At 39.0% G+C, this 20,678-nt stretch overlaps 1 protein-coding gene, 1 long non-coding RNA gene and 1 other non-coding gene across 10 annotated transcripts in view; 2 read left to right on the top strand and 1 right to left on the bottom strand.

Moving 5' to 3' along the window:
- Positions 1-5,042, bottom strand: part of bptf (bromodomain PHD finger transcription factor) — a 54,933-nt gene extending 49,891 nt beyond the window's left edge. For 3 of the 8 annotated variants that reach the window (XM_051717219.1, XM_051717217.1, XM_051717222.1), the window contains exon 1: positions 4,270-5,042. In XM_051717219.1, coding sequence (XP_051573179.1) covers positions 4,270-4,750 — 481 coding nt within the window. In that variant the 5' untranslated portion in view covers positions 4,751-5,042. The remainder of the gene's footprint in view (positions 1-4,269) is intronic. The other 5 variants (XM_051717214.1, XM_051717215.1, XM_051717216.1 and 2 more) reach the window with 3 other exon arrangements.
- LOC127452080 (uncharacterized) lies at positions 3,079-14,715 on the top strand. Its single transcript, XR_007899199.1, has 3 exons — positions 3,079-3,599; positions 13,794-13,970; positions 14,470-14,715. It is a non-coding gene; the product is annotated as an uncharacterized LOC127452080 (long non-coding RNA).
- trnas-aga (transfer RNA serine (anticodon AGA)) lies at positions 11,641-11,722 on the top strand. The gene has a single exon. It is a non-coding gene; the product is annotated as a tRNA-Ser (tRNA).
- Positions 14,716-20,678: the final 5,963 nt, after the last annotated feature.

Genomic DNA, 20,678 nt, shown 5'->3' with positions numbered 1-20,678 from the left:
TTACACTGATGTGCAAGTTATGGATGTACAACTCTAAATTAAATAAGAACTGTTGAAGTCTTACAAGCTTGAAGTACAACATGAGACAACAGAACACAGTCTGAACTGTCTCTGAAACTGTTACTGTTATGTCATGTGACTTTAGACCTGTGAGACTTTAAAGTCAGCATGAAATGAAAATCACCCTATTTTCTAAATGCAATTCTCCCCAATTTGGCATGCCCAATTCCCAGTGCGCTCTAGGTCCTCGTGGTCGCGTAGTGATTCGCCTCAATCCGGGTGGTGGAGGACGAATCTCAGTTGCCTCCGCATCCGAGACGTCAATCCGTGCATTTTATCACGTGGCTTGTTGAGCGTGTTACCGGAGACCTAGCGCGCGCGGAGGCTCCACGCTATTCTCTGCGGCATCCACACACAACTCACCATGCGCCCCACCGAGAGCGAGACCACATTATAGCGACCACGAGGAGGTTAACCCATGTGACTCTGAGCTACCCAGGCCCCCAACCATGCCCCTTTCTTATAAATACCACAACCTTGCATAGAGTTGAATGAAGCGTCAATCGCATGTTGGTGAAGATAGCAAGTTGTATTTTCGTCTGTTTTCCTTCAAAACTATCATTCCTTTACCCAAACTTCCTTGGTTATGGCTTGAATTTACATTTCGAATGAGGCGGAACAACGGCAAATTCGAGGCTGTGTTCGAGACATTTCACACCTGAATTTCTGAGGTGATCAATAATGAATACAACGCTTCGGCTGCTCCAAGAGTTTATTTATATATATTTTAATGCAGTTATCTTGGGAAGCCTCTTCATAAGCGAAGAATACGATGTGCTCGTGCATTTATGTTGTCAGTTTGATAATAAATGTGTTGAGATTGTTGCTCAGTTTCACCGATAACTGGCTCTGACTCGAGCACCACGGTGGTAGGAGTGTGTGTGTCCACTGCAAACTTGTATTCAGATCTGCCTCCGTTCCGCTATGCAACGGCCATATTTCCACAATCCAATCAACAACCAATGGATACTCAAATCCCCACCCTACATTTTATTCTTGTTCGATAAACTGTTTCACTAGGAAATATGTCACAATACAGAAGTAAAGTTGGTCGCAACTTCTGTTTCATGCTGACATTAATCAAGCAGTGCAGTTCATATGACAATGTTTAATTGAAGACACACAAGTTTTGTAATAAAAGGAATTTTATACATTTAAAAAATGAATGAATGAAATTTTGTTTAGACCAGATATAGCCTAGTTAGTATCAATTACTGGATTGGATATACAGTTGTGCTCAAAAGTTTGCATACCCTGGCAGAAATTGTGAAATTTTGGCATTGATTTTGAAAATATGACTGATCATGCAAAAAAACTGTCCTTTATTTAAGGATAGTGATCATATGCAGCCATTTATTATCAGTACTGACTGGCATTTTCAAGGCTTTGGATACCTTTTTATATCCTTTTCCATTTTTATAAAGTTCCATTACCTTGTTAAGCAGGTCTTTTGACAGTTCTTTTCTGCTCCCCATGGCTCAGTATCTAGCCTGCTCAGTGCATCCACGTGAGAGCTAACAAACTCATTGACTATTTATACACAGACACTAACTGCAATTTTAAAAAGCCACAGGTGTGGGAAATTAACCTTTAATTGCCATTTAAACCTGTGTGTGTCACCTTGTGTGTCTGTAACAAGGCCAAACATTCAAGGGTATGTAAACTTTTGATCAGGGCCACTTGGGTGATTTCTGTTATCATTATGTTTTAAAAAGGAGCCAAACAACTATGTGATAATAAATGGCTTCATATGATCAGTCATATTTTCAAAATCAATGCCAAAATTTCACAATTTCTGCCAGGGTATGCAAACTTTTGAGCACAACTGTATGTCTCTAAAAATTCAGCAAACACACCTTTTACAAGAATTGTATTAAATTTATTTCTGATTTGTTATATCTGCTCTGTAGAAATCTTCAAGGATATCATCATTTGGAAACAGACTGTAGAGAACAGTAAATCTAATAAGAATTGCATTTCTCATTTTCAAATAATTCTTCCTCAAAAGTACTAAAAGAACTACTGGAATCGTTACTGGAACCGTTAAGGAACCAGAATCATTGAGAGGAATTGGAATAGTTAAATTCCTAACGATTCCAATCCCTAGTGAAGAATGAAGCTCCTGTTCATTTGCTTGGTCGTTGGCCCCGAGGAAGCCCAGAGGAGGCACAATGAAAACCCCGGAAGTGACAGTGGGAATGCAACTGGCCCTGGCACGCACAAGCACACCCTCATTTGGCCCAATTGTGGAAACACATGAACAGTTATTCCAGTGAAAGTCTTCAGTAGAAAAGTAGCCAGTTCTCTTTACACATTTTTACAACTTTTATCTGGACAAAAAAAAAAAATTCAGACCTCTTTTTTTGTTCATTAGCCCACGCCTACTTTAAGTGTGTGACACAACAGAGCACCGCTCATTTAAGCACGCTAATCATGCAGACTTTGCATGTATTTATTAAATGCAGCCTTTTGAAGTACACAAAGCTATCGCATGTCTTCAAGTGATTTTAAATAAAATGCATTGGGTGTCATATGAACTACTTTAATGGTGCATTAATGCAAGGGCATGGGTAGCTCAGCAAGTAAAGACGCTGACTAACCACCCCTGGAGTCACGAGTTTGAATCCAGGGTGTGCTGAGTGAATCCAGCCAGGTCTCCTAAGCAACCAAATTGTCCCGGTTGCTAGGGAGGGTGGAGTCACATGGGGTAACCTTGTGGTGGCTATAATGTGGTTCGCTCTCGGTGGGGCACGTGGCGAGTTGTGCATGGATGCCGCGGAGAATAGCGTTAAGCCTCCACACACGCTGTCTCTGCGGTAACACGCTCAACAAGCCACGTGATAAGATGCGCGGATTGATTCATCCACCTAGAACAGCAGTCTGCTCCAAAATCCACAATTTAAAGAACGTGACAGCTCAAATAATACACAAGTTTAAAAAGAATTAATGCAAGTGCTTTTATAAAATCCTCAACTTCCCATTTCTGCCTTTAAAGTAAACCCCCCAAACACTGACCCCATTCACTTTCATTGTAAGTGCCTCACTGTAACCTTTAAAGAAAAGATGAGTACAGTCAAAATTTACTTTGGTGGTAATCAGCATTATACCACAAATGAGGCCGATTGAGCTTAACTTGTATTGAACCCAGAACATTCCTTTAACAATAAGTCCAAAAATCTGCATTAAGAAAGTAAAAAGGATCCATTTTGATTCCATGTTCACATAAATGTGGTTGGTAAAAAGATTGGACCCTTAAATTGAACTCCCAAATCTCATACAGTGCATGTGTAATACATCATTCATCGCACAAAAATCATTTTAACCCTATTACCACTCCAGGGGAGAGTTAATATTCAAAACAGTCCCTTAAAAATCTCAAAGATACGTCATAATGGGTACTACGACGTCATATGCGAGCTCGACTCATCAGTGGGTCGATATGAAACTTCCTCCCCGCATCAGGTGCAGAAGCGCTGGCGCTGGATTTCAAAACAATCGGCCGCATGCTGCCCTGTCATGAGCTCCAAAACCCCAGTCAGGTACCCATAGACTCATGCTAATGAGGAGGGATAGCAAGTACAGCACTTACATATAACATTAAACACTCATTAATCATAATGTTTACGTAGTATAACAATAATTTGATTAACACATTAGCTTATCAAAGCGAGACCAATTAGCAAGAAGACCGGCTAACTAACTAAGAGTTACCTGTAATGTTGACACTTTAATCAAGTGACCTAATTATCTTTGATTACTTATTTAGGGAATTAAAAATGAAATTCTATGACAAGAAAGTGATGATAATTACATTTAAAAGATACGTGTGTGGTTTTCAATAGCTAACGGGCTAACATTAGCAAATACATAATTTGTAAACGAAGCTAACGTTTGTTTGTATTACAACTGCAGTGCCTGTAAACATTCGTGTGTGCAGTGAAAATATGTCACTTTAAGTCTAATCCTTACTTGCAAAGGTTTATCTATCCTTATAATTAGCTGTTTTGCACATTTTGCACATTAAATGGTATGCAGGCTAAAAGCTAAAGCTAAACCCAAGGCCTCTGTCAGTAAAGAAAAGCACCAGGATCCATTTTGAGTGTTTCAGTCAACAAAGAGCGAGCACACATTTATCTTTTATTCTCCAGCTTGCAGCTCTCATCGCAACACTTGGATTAGTCATTCGGAACACCTGTAAAGTACCCGTACCTGCAGTGCTGCCGTGGCTGCTCTCGGTGCAGAAACTGGCATCGTCTTCATCCTCTCCGTCCAGATCTTCCAGGTAGTCCGATTCATCGTTGATGGCCTCCTCCTCCTCTTCTTCTTCTTCATCATCCGTAAGAGGCTCCGCGATGTAGTCGTCCCCCTCCGATCGCAAACTGACCGCATCGTCGTCCTCTTCATCGCTCTCGTGGTCATCGTACACCACCCCGCTCGCGGTGCTCCGCCGTCCCCTGCCTCTGCCCGTTCCTCTGCCTCTTCCTCTGCCTCTCAATCCCGCGGATCGCACTTTCCTCCGGCCTCGTGTTGAATGGTGATGGCTCCCCCGTTTCGGGGTGACAAAATCCTCATCGGAGCTCCCTCTCACCTTCGGCTTTAATGTCCGGCGGGGTCTCAACCCGCGCACCGACCCCGAAGAGGGCTCCTGCGTTAGCGGGGTTTTGGGCGGCCTGCCTCGTCTCCCCCTCATTATGGATAAAAATCTATTCTCTTCAGTTTCACGTTTTGCGCGCTGTTTACACGCATAAAACCCGGAATTTCGGGCACCACTGCAAATATGATCCCGTGGATGTGAGGATGCACCAGTCCCGCGGAGCCCCGGACTCGGTTAACGCAAGAAAGCTCAAAACGAACGCCCGGTGCCCCGCTTCAGGTCGCTCGCAGCCGCCATGTTCTTTCCTTCCTCTCCGTCCACTGACAACAGACAGCAGGCCTACTGCGGGAGTCACGTGATCAGCGCTCTAGCCGAACGCCCGCTACATTTTACCACGATTTTCTCCCATTCCATTTCACCAATTAATGCGCTTCCAGAGTGCGTGTTACAAACATTCGATTCTTTAGCGCGGGAAATGAGGTTCTGCACGCGCGTTCGATGTTTATGCGTGATTTTCCAGGTGATCTGTTCGCACGTTTTAAATTCTCCATGCCCCTCAACGTGGTTCGTTGGAAGTGTGGGTTGATATATATATATATATATATATATATATATATATATATATATATATATATATATATAAATGGTTGGGTGTCAAAGTTGTTCTTATTGTGTATTACAATATCAGCATTATAAGTCATGTTTTTCATAAATGACGCACTTTCTGTTGTAAACCGTTTACACTTCTGCGTCGAACCTATAAGTCTCGCGTTGTGGCCAACGCGGTGGTTTGCGTTGATTGTTCTGCGATGCAGCCGTTGCTGTGTCCGCGTCAATACCTGAGCATACAGCCAAGTGCTAGTAATTGAGAGGAAAATGCCATAATTTCTAAACATACGTTTCATAAATAATCAAAGACAGTGCCAAATTACTGTTGCATTAAAAACTAGTTCATCAAAGTTTGTGAATATTTAGGTACATTTGACTTATTATATAGGAGATTTAGGTACATATTAGACATGTTGTCTGCCATGCAGAGAGAAATAATCAGGCATATACTGTATGCTTGCTCTTAAGTGACTTAATAATAAATACATATGTTGGCATATGTATTTACACATATGTTTTACACACCCTCTGTGATGAAAACAAAAAATCTTCAAATTAATTAAGAACTTCTTGCTTGACCAACACAAAATGGGTGTCGACTTAAAGCTTAAAAGCTTGACTTTACAACACTGAAAAAAATATGGAGTGTGTTTTGCTTATAAAAACCTAGGAAACAATTTTCATGCTGAAATTACTAGTAAATTAAAGGCTATACACAATTATTGGTTGCCTTAATTAGAACTTCTCGAAGAAAGTTTACTTTCAAATACTCCATTTAAAGTACATTTTACTTAATCCTTTTGTGTGTGTGTGTGTACATTTTACTGAAGCATTGTCGCTCTAAATTAAGGCATGCTTTTAAAAGTGTACTAGCATTTCAGTGCTTTTTTAACATAGTTATGTACCACATGACACACAGAAGCCTTCTACAGGAGAGCAGAATGCATGCTTTGTAGTCTATTTGACAAAATCACCTTGCTTTAATGGTAATAGAAACACACAGACCTGAACTCTTGGTGCACAAATCACAACGATGGTAACAATCAACAGAGTTTTTTTTTTGTTTATTTTTATTTATTTTTTTTTAATCATGAATGGGTAATTTTGAGTAGAAAATGAACTTCAGACTTCACTAAATATGAAGTTAACAAACATAACTACAAAAGCAACAATAAAATTGATGTAAATCAACTTTGTTGAGTAAACAGTGAAGCTCATTAATTATTCAAGCCCGGTGCTTGCTGGGAACACCAGTTTTGAAAAGTTTACTTATTTTATTTACCTGTGAAATTTACTCAAATTAGCAAATAATTATGACAAGGTTTCCTACTTTAGGATTGAAAAATGATGATGCATTGTAAAGATAACAAACAATCATGAATAATGTTTACTTATAAGCTAGAGCATTCATTTTTACATGTTTGAATTGAGTACAAATGTACAATTTACTTGAAATATCAAGTTCACACTTTAACTTATTCAGTGTAGAAAATACTGAATCTTTTCTGCTATATTTATTTCACCACAATTTTTTTTTTCTTCAGTGAATGCATATGGGCACTATATCCAACTTCAATGCAAAAGTATAAATCGGCCTTGGTGGGGGTGGGTGGGGGGCATTCAGTCAGATGAAGAGATAACCTATTGCCCACCCTAAAGGTCAAAATGCTCACCAAAGATCACATCCTAGAACCAACCCTGTAGTTGGAATGGGTCTAGTGCACCTGAGGAAAATTCTGAGGCCATAAAAGTTTTTTGTTCTGAGCGTATTCTTGGCCCATCTAGAGTTTGCCCATAATGTGTGTAAATTAAAATAGAATTGTAACATTTCCACTAATGATCACATTTGATTACCCTTGATGACCTTTAGGCCTATAGGACCTATACATGTTGATGTTGATTCTCCTCACAGGGGACCCCTTCCTGAAATATAAAGCAGCTGCATATTTTCATATGTGCCATGACAACATAGCCTTTGATGCACGTTTAAGAGCAGCTGAATACTACATGACACACAACATTTTGAAAGGCATGTCCAGGGCCCTTTTGCTCTAGGGACAATATATGGATAAACCAGGGGTTTTCAAACTTTTTGTTGCCATAGACCCAAAAATATTTTGATTCTCCTCAGAAGGGACCCCTTCCTGAAATATAAAGCAGCCTCATATGTATAGATACCCATTTATAATGTATTATAAAAAATAGTAAGCACAAAGATGTTGTTAAATTAAATGAATTTATTTACATTTATTCATTAAGCAGATGCTTTTTTCCAAAAGACTTGAGGAATACAACAGAAGTGATTCATCCTAAGGAGGCAGTAATAATAGAAGTTCTGTCATACAAAGTTGCGAATTGCTTAGAAAAGTGCAAGAAGGTGAGACACGTTATGTACTTTATAGATATATTTTGTGTATTTATTTATTTATTTTAAGAAGCAGACAGTTACTGCATTAGTAGGATTGGGTCAAGTGCTAATTATTTAGCTAAATTAAACAATTGTATTTTATATTATAAATTCAGCAAAAAAAAGAAACGTCCCTTTTTCAGGACACTGTATTTTAAAGATAGTTTTGTAAAAATCCAAATAACATTACAGATCTTTATTGTAAAGGGTTTAAACAATGTTTTCTATGCTTGTTCAATGAAACAATTAATGAACATGCACCTGTGGAACGGACGTTGAGACACTAACAGCTTACAGATGGTAGGCAATTAAGGTCACAGTTATAAAAACTTAGGACACTAAAGAGACCTTTCTACTGACTCTGAAAAACACCAAAAGAATGATGCCCAGGGTCCCTGCTCATCTGCATGAACGTGCCTTAGGCATGCTGCATGGAGGCATGAGGACTGCAGATGTGGCCAGGGCAATAAATTGCAATGTCCGTACTGTGAGACGCCTAAAACAGCGCTACAGGGAGACAGGAAGGACAGCTGATCGTCCTCAAAGTGGCAGACCACGTGTAACAACACCTGCACAGGATCGGTACATCTGAATATCACACCTGTGGGACAGGTACAGGATGGCAACAACAACTGCCCGAGTTACACCAGGAATGCACAATCCCTCCATCAGTGCTCAGACTGTCTGCAATAGGCTGAGAGGGGCTGGACTGAGGGCTTATAGGACTGTTGCAAGGCAGGTCCTTACCAGATATCTCCGGCAACAACGTCGCCTATGGGCACAAACCCACCTTCGCTGGACCAGACAGGACTTGGAAAAAGTGCTCTTCACTGACGAGTCGCAGTTTTGTCTCACCAGGGGTGATGGTCAGACTCACGTTTATCGTTGAAGGAATGAGCATTACACCGAGGCCTGTACTCTGCAGTAGGATCGATTTTGAGGTGGAGTGTCCGTCATTGTCTGGGGCGGTGTGTCACAGCATCATCGGACTGAGCTTGTTGTCATTGCAGGTAATCTCAACGCTGTGCGTTACAGGGACGGCATCCTCCTCCCTCATGTGGTACCCTTCCTGCAGGCTCATCCTGACATGACCCTCCAGCATGACAATGCCACCAGCCATACTGCTTGTTCTATGTGTGATTTCCTGCAAGACAAGAATGTCAATGTTCTGCCATGGCCAGCAAAGAGCCCGGTTCTCAATCCCATTGAGCACGTCTGGGACCTGTTGGATCAGAGGGTGAGGGCTAGGGCCGTTCCCCCCAGAAATGTCCGGGAATTTGCAAGTGCCTTGGTGGAAGAGTGGGGTAACATCTCACAGCAAGAACTGGCAAATCTGGTGCAGTCCATGAGGAGGAGATGCACTGCAGTACTTAATGCAGCTGGTGGCCACACCAGGTACTGACTGTTACTTTTGACCCCCCTTTGTTCAGGGACACATTATTCCATTTCTGTTAGACACACGTCTATGAAACTTGTTCAATTTATGTCTTAGTATCTTTTTATGTTCATACAAATATTTACACATGTTAAGTTTGCTGAAGATAAAAGCAGTTGAAATTGAGAGGATGTTTCTTTTTTGCTGAGTTTATATTGTAATTGTACTAAAATTATTAAATTATTACCCGGAAAATATTTACTTTGTATTAAGTTGACAACATTTTTAAGTCTGCCCACTATCTGACTAATGTTAGATGCATAAATCTGAAGAGAAACATTTTCACGAGCAACTTTACAGAGAACAGTGCTAACAACCCCCATTGAGCAACCTAAAGGTGACAGGAGTGAGGAATAACTCTCTAGAAAAATAGAACACAAGTATAAACTATTCTTGACAGTATGTATGCCGCACAGAAGCGAGAGATGAACACAGAAATAAATAAGAAACATATTTTTCACAAAACTATATGCAGATTTATTTTTATTTCTTTATAAATCTCATGATTTACATCCAGTCTTCAGAAAACAGAATGAAACCGTAATAAGGTCACATTTCTGTAAATTTGAATTATTTTACGTTTCTATTTTTCATGGACACTCTAGCATTCCCTTGCGGCCCCCAGTTTGAAAACCCCTGTTACAAACCACCAATGAAGTCCCATCAGCAACCTTTATAAAAGGGACTTTGAGTTAATGCCTCAAAACCATGCTCAATTTCTTTTTACAAATTATAAACTTGAAAATAAACATTTCAAACAATGTGATTTGCTTAAATGTTTTACTTTTGTTCAATGTAAACAGGCAACTTTGTACAACTGCTCCTTGAAACACTGCATTTTGTCATGTTCATGGTCTAAGACCTTTCAGAGTTTTTATTTAATCAACTGCATGGCCAACCTCATACACACTGATTTATTCCTTAAAGTTTTATTTGGAAAGAAATAAAGTCTGATTGTTTTGTTTATATCTGCAGTATATTGCTTACTTATATCTAACCATTTACATAGCTTTGGTTTAGAAGCCCATTTAAGCCCTAATTTAAAAGTAGTGAACTGTATTAATGTATTCAAGATCAAAAGACCAAAATCAACAAGGTTATCACATGTATTTTTATGGGTGCTACGTATAAACAGTGTTGGGTAAATTACTCAAAATAAGTAATCCACTACAAATTACTAATTATTTCAGATTAATGTAATCAGATTGCTTTAATGATTACTTAATCTAAAAAGTAATCACTTTACTAATTATTTTACTTTTAAATTACTTTCTAAATCACTTTACCTAGAGGTTTTCCGCTCAAATTCATTGTTGCACATCGTTCAGTAGTCACAGAAACACTAACAGATGTACATGAATTAATGTTTTAAATGTACTATATTACTTTAGTGCAAGTAATGTACTTAAAATTAATAACTTTGATGGAAAGTCAGAAAATGTAATCTGATTACAATAATTTTTAATGTAATGTGTTGCACTACTTTTTTTATTAAAAAGTAATTCAATACACCCAACACTGCGTATAAGTTACAGTGCAGTAAAAATGCATTCAGACATTTTTTGATTGTCGTCTTGGACTTACACTGACACCTAGAGGTGTGGATGCAGCATCATTTAAACACTATAATTTTCAGTTACAGATGCCATTGTAGAAATTCACTGTTCACAGTCAGCCATACATATTTTAATCCAGGAGTGACAGTGTCCAATTACAGGGTGGTTACTGAGATTGTTAGCCAGTAGTATTCGGCTGGTCATGTGATCTTAACATGGCAGCCCCCATGTGCGGACCCTCTCAGTGTACAATAAAACAGTTTCTATAAGGTTACTGATAAGACTGGAGTCTTCATCTCATGTGAGTACTCATGATTTTATACATGCGTCTCAAAATGAGTATTCATGTCTTTAGGAGTAAAACCTTTAATGGGGGAAAAAATAATGAGTGCACCTTTAAGATCATGGAAATTAAAACAGGAATGACAGTGACCTCTGATGGTCAGGTGCGGTTTTTCATATGTAAAAATGTATGTTTCATGACACCAAATGAACTGCATGATGGTGATTCTGATTTCATATTTTGGAGGGCCCTTCAAGTTTGTTACTATTTGTACACTCAATCTACTTAGTTGTAACATACATCGTATTCGTTCTGAACAGATATTAAACTAACACGGTTACGTCAGACCTAACAGATCATTTTACACTGTAGACACTTGCTGTCATTATACTTTATAAAGCAAAAAACTAAATGTCATTATGTAACTACTATATAATTACTCACACCACACCTTGTGGTGTGAACAAATCAAATGTGGTCGTAAAACAGGAGCACAGCGTGCGAGGTTTTCCACCTTGCATATTGATTAGGATGCATTAGAATGTTCACATTTGTTGTTTAGTTCTCATTATTCTCAATGCCTTTTTTGACGTCATAAAACACACGTTTGTTGAGCCACATTGTGTTCTTTTAGGATGTATAATTAGTAAATGATTGTTCTTTCAATATTTAACGTTTCAGAACATATTGACGGAAGTAGTCGTGGCCGAGTGGTTAAGGCGATGGACTAGAAATCCATTGGGGTCTCCCCGCGCAGGTTCGAATCCTGCCGACTACGGAGAATCTTTTTGGATAAATTTGAAAATTGTTTTCAAAACGTTACACGTAAGGATTACATAAACGTTATGAAACGTTTAAACAATATTTTTATTGACATTTGTTAAAATAAATGTGAAAGGACAAATAACAGCACGTGTTGGAAAATGCCTTAAATGTTGATGCTTTGACTGACATTAAATTCCAGTTCACTATCATTCAGTAAGAATATTACGTGACTATATACAGCTCTGGAAAAAAATTAAGAGACCACTGCAAAATTATCAGTTTCTCTGGATTTACTATTTATAGGTATTCTCCCAAATTCCAAAAAAATAAAAATAATTAAAAAAAAAATAAAAAAGATGCTGTGTTTTCAGACATCGAATAATGCAAAGAAAACAAGTTCATATTCATTTTTAAACAACACAATGTTTTAACTTAGGAAGCGTTCAGAAATCAATATTTGGTGGAATAACCCTGATTTTCAATCACAGCTTTCATGTGTCTTGGCATGCTCTCTACCAGTCTTTCACATTGCTGTTGGGTGACTTTATGACACTCCTGGCACAACAATTCAAGCAGCTCGGCTTTATTTGATTGCTTGTGGCCATCCATCTTCCTCTTGATCACATTCCAGAGGTTTTCAGTGGGGTTCAGGTCTGGAGATTGGGCTGGCCATGACAGGCTCTTGATCCGGTGGTCCTCCATACACACATCTGGCTTTTTTATGGTGGTTTTGGAGCATTGGCTTCTTCCTTGCTGAGCAGCCTTTCAGGTTATGTCGATATAGGACTCGTTTTACTGTGGATACAGATACTTGTCCACCTGTTTCCTCCAGCATCTTCACAAGGTCCTTTGCTGTTGTTCCGGGATTGATTTGCACTTGTTGCACCAAACTACGTTCATCTCTAGGAGACAGAATGTGTCTCCTTCCTGAGCGGTATGATGGCTGTGTGGTCCCATGGTGTTTATACTTACGTACTATTGTTTGTATAGATGAACGTGGTACCCCCTCTCCTTTCATTAAGATCCCTCCCACCTTAAGTTAGTGCTCTGTGACGAGGAAGAGGGCGTGGCCAGGCTGTGATGGTGCAGGGCCAGCGCTGAATCAGCTGATCAGCGGGAGAGTGAGATAAAGGGGAGCCGGAGGCACCAGTTGGAGAGAGATGCACGCGGCTGCATTGCATGTGTGTCTGTGTTTGTTTATGTTTGTTTTAAGTTAAGTTTGACATTAAAACTTTATGTTTACTGTTCCCGCCTCCTTGCCTGTCCTTTACCTGTTACAGTGTAACAGTTTAAAGATGGCAAAGGAGGAAGCTGGGACCGGCTTGACAAACACGTAGACATTTAATAAACACTTTTCAGTGTGTAACACAAAAAAAACACGCACTGCTTTTCAGCCAGCTACGTATGAACATAAAGAGACATACAGACAGGCTTTGTGCATCTCTCTCTCTTGTCTACCACTGTCTCCTCTCCATAAATACTCCCGCCGCCCCTCACTGGAACACAAGACCGGTGTGGCACACAGGTGGATGTCATTCACCACTTATCTTCCCGGCCTCACTCTGCCAGATGCTGCTCGGCCCCGCCCTGCTCGCCACATGCTCGTTTTGTCTGTCTTGTGTATTGTTTGATGTTCCTGTTTTGGGAAGCCGGGGTACTGTCACGGTCCTGTCACTCTGTCAGTCTGGGTTTTTGTCTTACAGGACCGTGGCATAATTGTCCCATGTATGTCTTGTGTTTCATTGTCTGTCTTTGTGTGAGTGCACGGCTTCAATTGTATTCCCTGCCTCAGGTTTCGTTTAGTGTGAGAATGCGTGGCATCGCTTTGTTTGGCGTTGCTATGCATACTCTTTTCTTGTTTGTCGGTTGGCATGGGAGTATATTGCCTTATTGTCTTGGCGATGTGCGCTCATGCCATTCAGGTGTTTTGTTGTCTTGTGAGAGCACGTGACTTTGTTTTGTTTCTGTGTCGCCACGTGTCTCTCTGTCTTACGTCATACCCCGCCTCCTTGTTTGCCCATTATTAGTTTATTAGTCACACCTGCCCTGTCTTGTTAACCTGTTGATTTCTCTCCCTATTTTAGTCTTACTCATGTGTGCTGTCCAGTGCCAGTTCATCTTGTGTGACTTGTGTAATCAGTCGGTCCTGTTTCTGATTCCACTGTTCGGTCCGGTTGGTCCTGAATCTGATTCCCCGACTGTCTGTCCCAGTCTAGCGCCGAGAAAATATTCTGCGCTGGATGGAGTTTTTTCCCCTAAAGGTTTGTTTACGTTTGTTTTACCCCTTGTGGGAGTTTTGGTTTGTTTTTGCTCTTTTTGTTTTATTAATAAATCCTTTGTTTTTTATAACTCTGCGCTTGGGCCCTGAGTCTCATCATTCCCTACACCCGTGACAGATACATTACCAGTTGTATCAACCTGAACACCAACTGTGACCCTAAATACCGCTAAGCGCAACCCCCCTCCCCCCAAATCCTAACTCAAAACCTCAAAGGGTGGGGACACCTCATAAGACTGGAATCAATTCGGGCACTGTCCTAAGTTAAAACATTAGTATTGTGTTGTTTAAAAATGAAAAGGAACTTGTTTTCTTTGCATTATTCGAGGTCTATTTTGACCAGTTATGTAAGTGCAGCGTAGTTCTAGCAAGAAGACTAGCAACTGTACATCATCGCACGATTAGCTAGGTAACTCCTAGCCAATCACATGTAAGCCATTGCTTTATAAGTCTGCTCACAATCTATCACATTACTGTTTCAGTGTGCTAACACGGCAACCTCCACCACCCCACCACCAACAGTTGAGTCCCATCCTGCACAGGGGTAGGCTCCTCGCCCCTGCCTCCTGTCTCCGGGAGGATATGTTCCGAGTACAACTTCTTCGGACCACCAGATGGGGCTTACGCCAAAGAGAGACATTACATTTTCTGTTTTATATTCATCAAATAAATATAATCTTGAATTTCACTCAAGTCTGCAAGGCTTCCTGATAGAAGTCATCTTCTGCAAATAAATACTCTAAATTACAATGTTTATATTTTGAATTTGGGAGAAATGTTGTCAGTACTAAATAGAATAAAGCAAAAATGTTCATTTTACTCAAACACAACTATAAATAGTAAATCCAAAGAAACTGATAATTTTTCAGTGGTCTCTTAATTTTTTCTAGAGCTGTATGTACATGTTATAACAACAAATTTGACATTAGTAGCTTGTAGATTGCAGTCGTTGTCAACGAAATTCCTTTCAGTTGTCAGCAGGTGGAGCCTGTGTCATTTAAGTGTGTTAAGAACTGTGGACTCTTGTGTGCATGTGTCCTTTTGGGGTTTAACATTTGTATATAAATGCACATATATTCTATAGTCTCCATTTTAAGGTTAAGTGAAATTGTGGTGATTAACTAGATTATTGTAAATAGATCTTTTGAAGATAATTGCATAATGAAATAGTTGCATGATAATGGAACAAAATGACCTACAAGTACCCAGATACTGATACACCAGAGATCCCCACTCTTTTTATTTTACCTTTTCAACTGGAACACGCTCAATTCGGCAGAATGCAAGGAACAGCAGGTTGATACCGCAAGGCAGTGTTCCAGATCAGTTTTTGCATTCTGGAACACATTTGCATTGGGTGTGGTTGAAAAGTTAAAGCCAACAGGGATTTCTTTGTTTCACCCAATTACATCACACAATTGTTTTAATGAGTTTGGAAACTGCCCTTGAAAACTTTGCCCTCCAAGATAGTACGCATGATCACTTGATGTGTCTCCTCTGCACAGATAAAATCAAAAGGAAAAAGACAGGTGATTTCATAATTGGCTTGCAGGTAGGACTGGGAGTTATGTCTGTGCCGATAACCCTTATGTAATATATCTGGACAGGTTCAGACTCCGTTAGAGCATCTGAGATCATCCTGCCAGGAATAAGGATAACTTTTGTTTTGTTAGTGGAAATAGTTAATAATGAGAGGGATGCAATTTTGTAATTGTGAATATCTGTTTATTTGAAATCACTTTTATTTTCCTTTTAGAGGCCTTTCGACAATATGCAAAATCGGTGGCAATAAAAATATTTGCAGTTAATAACTTTTTTCCTATTCAGTCAGAATGTTTCATTTTTGTTCAAGTCAAAACATTTTAATATCTGAAATTGATATAACTTAGATATAACTGATATATTACATAATATATGATCTAATAGCTATATAATGTATATAACTGATAAGATTGCTCTGGCTCACACAAATCATGCTCACATGACACTTAAACATGTAAGCGGTCACAATTGTGACCAGTGAGAAAAGGCCGAGCATAATTTTTTAATAAGCGACTGATTGACTCCCAGATCTCTGACTGAGATATTATAATTGCAGATTTCGAAGTATTGTTAAAATAAAAATGAAATAAAGTACAATTAAAGGGATAGTTCACCCAAAAATGAAAATTCTCTCATCATTTACTCAACCTCATGACACCCCAGATGTGTATGACTTTAATTCTTTTGCTAAACACAAACAAAGATTTTTAGAAGAATATCTCAGCTCTGTAGGTCCACACAATGCAAGTGAATGGTGACCAGATCTCGTCAGCATAAAGGTAATCCATTTGACCAATGACATTCCAATCGACCATTAGGGTCCTCCGAAGTGGACTTCACACGGTATTCAGCCATCTTAAGGGAGATTCCAATCCGAAGGGAGCATACATGTTCAGTTGGAAGGGCACTCCAAACGGCACAGGGAATAAATGTACAACGATACATCACTTCACAGGAAGTGGAGAGGTAAATTTACCCAACAGACATTGTGAACCAGCAGAGTACTGACTTAGTGTGGCTGAAATAAACACTAAAATCAAACAAACAAAAAGTTTGAGATGCTGGCGTTATAATTAAACCTAATTTACCTCAGGTGTGCTTCCTATGCGGTTGTGCGCGAGTACAAAGTGCACGAGATGCGACCTTTACATCCATTATCATGACAATTGGTCATATAACAGTGAAGAAGACACACTTATTATAAAATAACCACATTATATATATATATATATATATATATATAAAACAGCAACAGTCATTTAACTTATGGGTTACAAGTCTGGAAAATATATATTAATTTAAATATATAACAATACATTTGTATAAGTATTGTTGTGTAATGTGGAGAAAATGCAATTAGCTTGCCTCCTTGTTTGATTATTTTATATACACTGGCATCCAAAAGTTTGGAATAATGTACAGATTTTGCTCTTATGGAAAGAAATTGGTACTTTTATTCACCAAAGTGGCATTCAACTGATCACAATGTATAGTCAGGACATTAATAATGTGAAAAATTACTATTACAATTTGAAATAAATGTTCAGAACTTCTTAAACTACTTCAAAGAGTTCTCGTCAAAAAATCCTCCACGTGCAGCAATGACAGCTTTGCAGATCCTTGACATTCTAGCTGTCAGTTTGTCCAGATACTCAGGTGACATTTCACTCCACACTTCCTGTAGCACTTGCCATAGATGTGGCTGTCTTGTCGGGCACTTCTCACGCACCTTACAGTCTAGCTGATCACACAAAATCTCAATGGGGTTAAGATCCATAACACTCATCTAGAGATGCAATTTAAGATTTTGCATCGATTCTATTGGACCCCCTCTAGATTGTATAGGCTTGGTCTTAAAGACACACCCACCTGCTGGCAATGCCAATCAGAAGACGGGGACACAATCCATGTTTTTTGGGGATGTGTTAAGATCCAGTAATTTTGGTTGAGGGTTCAGAGCTTTATGTATGAAGTAGTGGACACTCAATTTTCATTTTGCCACAGACTCTGTATTTTGGGTGATTGGGCGGTCCTGAATATGGGTGATGGATATATGGAGAGCTGGGTCCTGACCGGCGTGATGATTGGCAGGCGGGTAATCCTCAGGGGATGGAGGTCGACTGATGCGTCCTCATTTTGTGAGTGGTGCGCCGAGTTGGGCAGGGTGGCGGTGTTTGAGGAGATGGCATGTAGAAGGCTAGGCAACCTGGATATGTACAACAGGAAATGGGACAGCTATTTAGCCTTTTTGGAAGGCTCTTGGGGAGGGGCATATGTTTCTAAATATTTTCTGCTGGTTTTATTGTCTATTTGTGTGTCTTGTCAGTTGGCTTTTGACCACTGGGGTGCTTGTTTGTGTTGGGTGGGAGGGGGGTTAAAGTTCGGGGGAAAAGTTGTGATTTCATGCGGTTTGATTTTGCATTTTCTGTTGTGCCTATTTGATTTTCTGCATGGAATCAATAAAACAATTTTATTAACAAAAAAAGAACCATAACACTCTTTTCCAATTATCTGTTGTCCAATGTCTGTGTTTCTTTTTGATTTTCTGTTTCAAAAGTGGCTTTTTCTTTGCAATTCTTCCCATAAGGCCTGCACCCCTGAGTCTTCTCTTTACTGTTGTACATGAAACTGGTGTTGAGCGGGTAGAATTCAATGAAGCTGTCAGCTGAGGACATGTGAGGCGTCTATTTCTCAAACTAGAGACTCTGATGTACTTATCCTCTTGTTTAGTTGTACATCTGGTCTTCCACATCTCTTTCTGTCCTTGTTAGAGCCAGCTGTCCTTTGTCTTTGAAGACTGTAGTGTACACCTTTATATGAAATCTTCAGTTTTTTGGCAATTTCAAGCATTGTATAGCCTTCATTCCTCAAAACAATGATTGACTGATGAGTTTCTAGAGAAAGCTGTTTCTTTTTTGCCATTTTTGACCTAATATTGACCTTAAGACATGCCAGTCTATTGCATACTGTGGCAACTGAAAAACAAACACAAAGACAATGTTAAGCTTCATTTAACAAACCAAATAGCTTTCAACTGTGTTTGATATAATGGCAAGTGATTTTCGAGTACCAAATTTGCAATTTAGCATGATTACTCAAGGATAAGGTGTTGGAGTGATGGCTGCTGGAAATGGGGCCTGTCTAGATTTGATCAAAAATGACTTTTTTCAAATAATGATGGTTCTGTTTTTTTACATCAGTAATATCCTGGTATATTTTGTGATCAGTTGAATGCCACTTTGGTGAATTAAAGTACCAATTTCCTTCTGAAACAGCAAAATCTGTACATTATTCCAAAGTTTTGGCCGCCAGTGTATGTGTTTTGATACACATATTTAGCCAATGTTTTAAATATAATACTTTGTTTACAAGAGATACATGAAACAATGAGTGAACTGCTGTTATCTATAAAGTGTGCTACACATTAAAACAATGAGTATATCATTTGAATACTATGTTTATCCATTAGTGTTTTATGTATTATATAAGGTAAACATTATTTATTATATTCAGTTAAGTATATAATGCTAACAAAATATCAGCCAAAGGAGAGGACAGCTAAAAGCAGAGAGAGAAAATGGTTTGCAGAGTCAGATTTCTGAGTGCACGAGCCCGTTGCAGGAGATGCCTGCACAGAGTTGAATTCGAGGTCAAGAAGATAAAGACAAGACTGTTTTACTGTACATGTATTTTATTTGACTTAGAATAGAGAGAAACACATGTATTAAGTTAGACCAACTTTATATATATATGTAATATTATATATTATATGTAGAAGTAAAAGAAAGATATATTACCATATATAGAGCGTAATGTTTTGCAGGCGAGGTGTTGTGGATAGCATGGAGAAAAACTCGTCGTCGTCAACAGAGGAGGCAAAGCGAAGACTATTTAAATAGATTTTTGGAGGAGGACTTGAAGTTACAACTGATGTCACCAACTGGGCAGTTACTGACAGGTCATCTATAAAAGACTGATGCAGTGATGATCACATCAGATACTGCTTCGTTTGAACAGTATCTCCGATGCTAGAAGCCTTGCTGATATTTCCTTTGATTAAAAAACTTTTTTGATTTTTTTTTACTTTAAAATGCTTAGAATTAAGGCCAGATTCGACTTACTTTACCTAACCTGAGAATAATAAAAATAAGGTAAAAAGTGTTTTGCACCGCAAAACTGTATATACGTGGAAGTAAATTGTATATATATGTATGTAAGGTTATTTATTGAACATTTATATGTATTTACACAAGTATACTGTGTCATCTTACTTGAACCCTGTGATCAGCGCGACTCAAGCGTTGTCTGTGTTTGATGATGTTGCTGGATATTCCAAATGAACAAATTTTATCAGGTGAAGTGGACTTCAGAAGATATCCCATGCTCAGTGAGTAGGGAGCATTGGGAATTGGGATAAACTAGGTTGTGTAATTATTGTAAATGCAGTTTATAAGACCTTATATTAATATAGAGACCTCAGGGGGTATTTGTATTTTATTTATTTGCCTTTCATGTAGGGTAACAATGATAGCATCTAAAATCGTGAAACTGAGCTCATTTACATGCATACTAATATGCTGATTACACTCTAAAACTCAGCTCATTTAATCAATCTGACAAGGTAAGAAATCTGTGTTTACATGACATTTGAAATAATCGAGTTATTCTTTACTTTTGACATCAAACCGTGAAGAGACGTGCTCAACACGTGTGCACATTTGAAGAGCCTGTAAGAACACCGGATAAGGTGTTTACATGGCACATGAAATTGGCATAATGGGCAAAAATCTACCTGTGTCAATCAAGTTATTCATAAGCCGTTTATGGCCTTTACGGCGATTAAGGATTGCGGTATATTGCGTTTACACATTGTCAGCTTAAGCATAACCGGTGTAAGAACGTGCATGTAAACGTGCTCACTGTGTGGGAAAAAAAACAGTTTATGGACATGTTATTTGCCAGCTATCCATTCATGGGTCCATTTTCATACACAACAATACAGTTTTAACAACCAAACATCAGCTTATTTTTTTTCTCCCCAATTTGGAATGCCCAATTCCCAATGTGCTCTAAGTCCTCGTGGTGGCATAGAGACTTGCCTCAATCTGGGTGGCGGAGGATGAATCTCAGTTGCCTCCACATCTGAGAC

This window comes from Myxocyprinus asiaticus, chromosome 14 (assembly GCF_019703515.2).
Source record: "Myxocyprinus asiaticus isolate MX2 ecotype Aquarium Trade chromosome 14, UBuf_Myxa_2, whole genome shotgun sequence".
In the NCBI taxonomy this organism is placed as follows: Eukaryota; Metazoa; Chordata; class Actinopteri; order Cypriniformes; family Catostomidae; genus Myxocyprinus; species Myxocyprinus asiaticus.
This window is presented reverse-complemented; position numbering and strand designations above follow the sequence as displayed.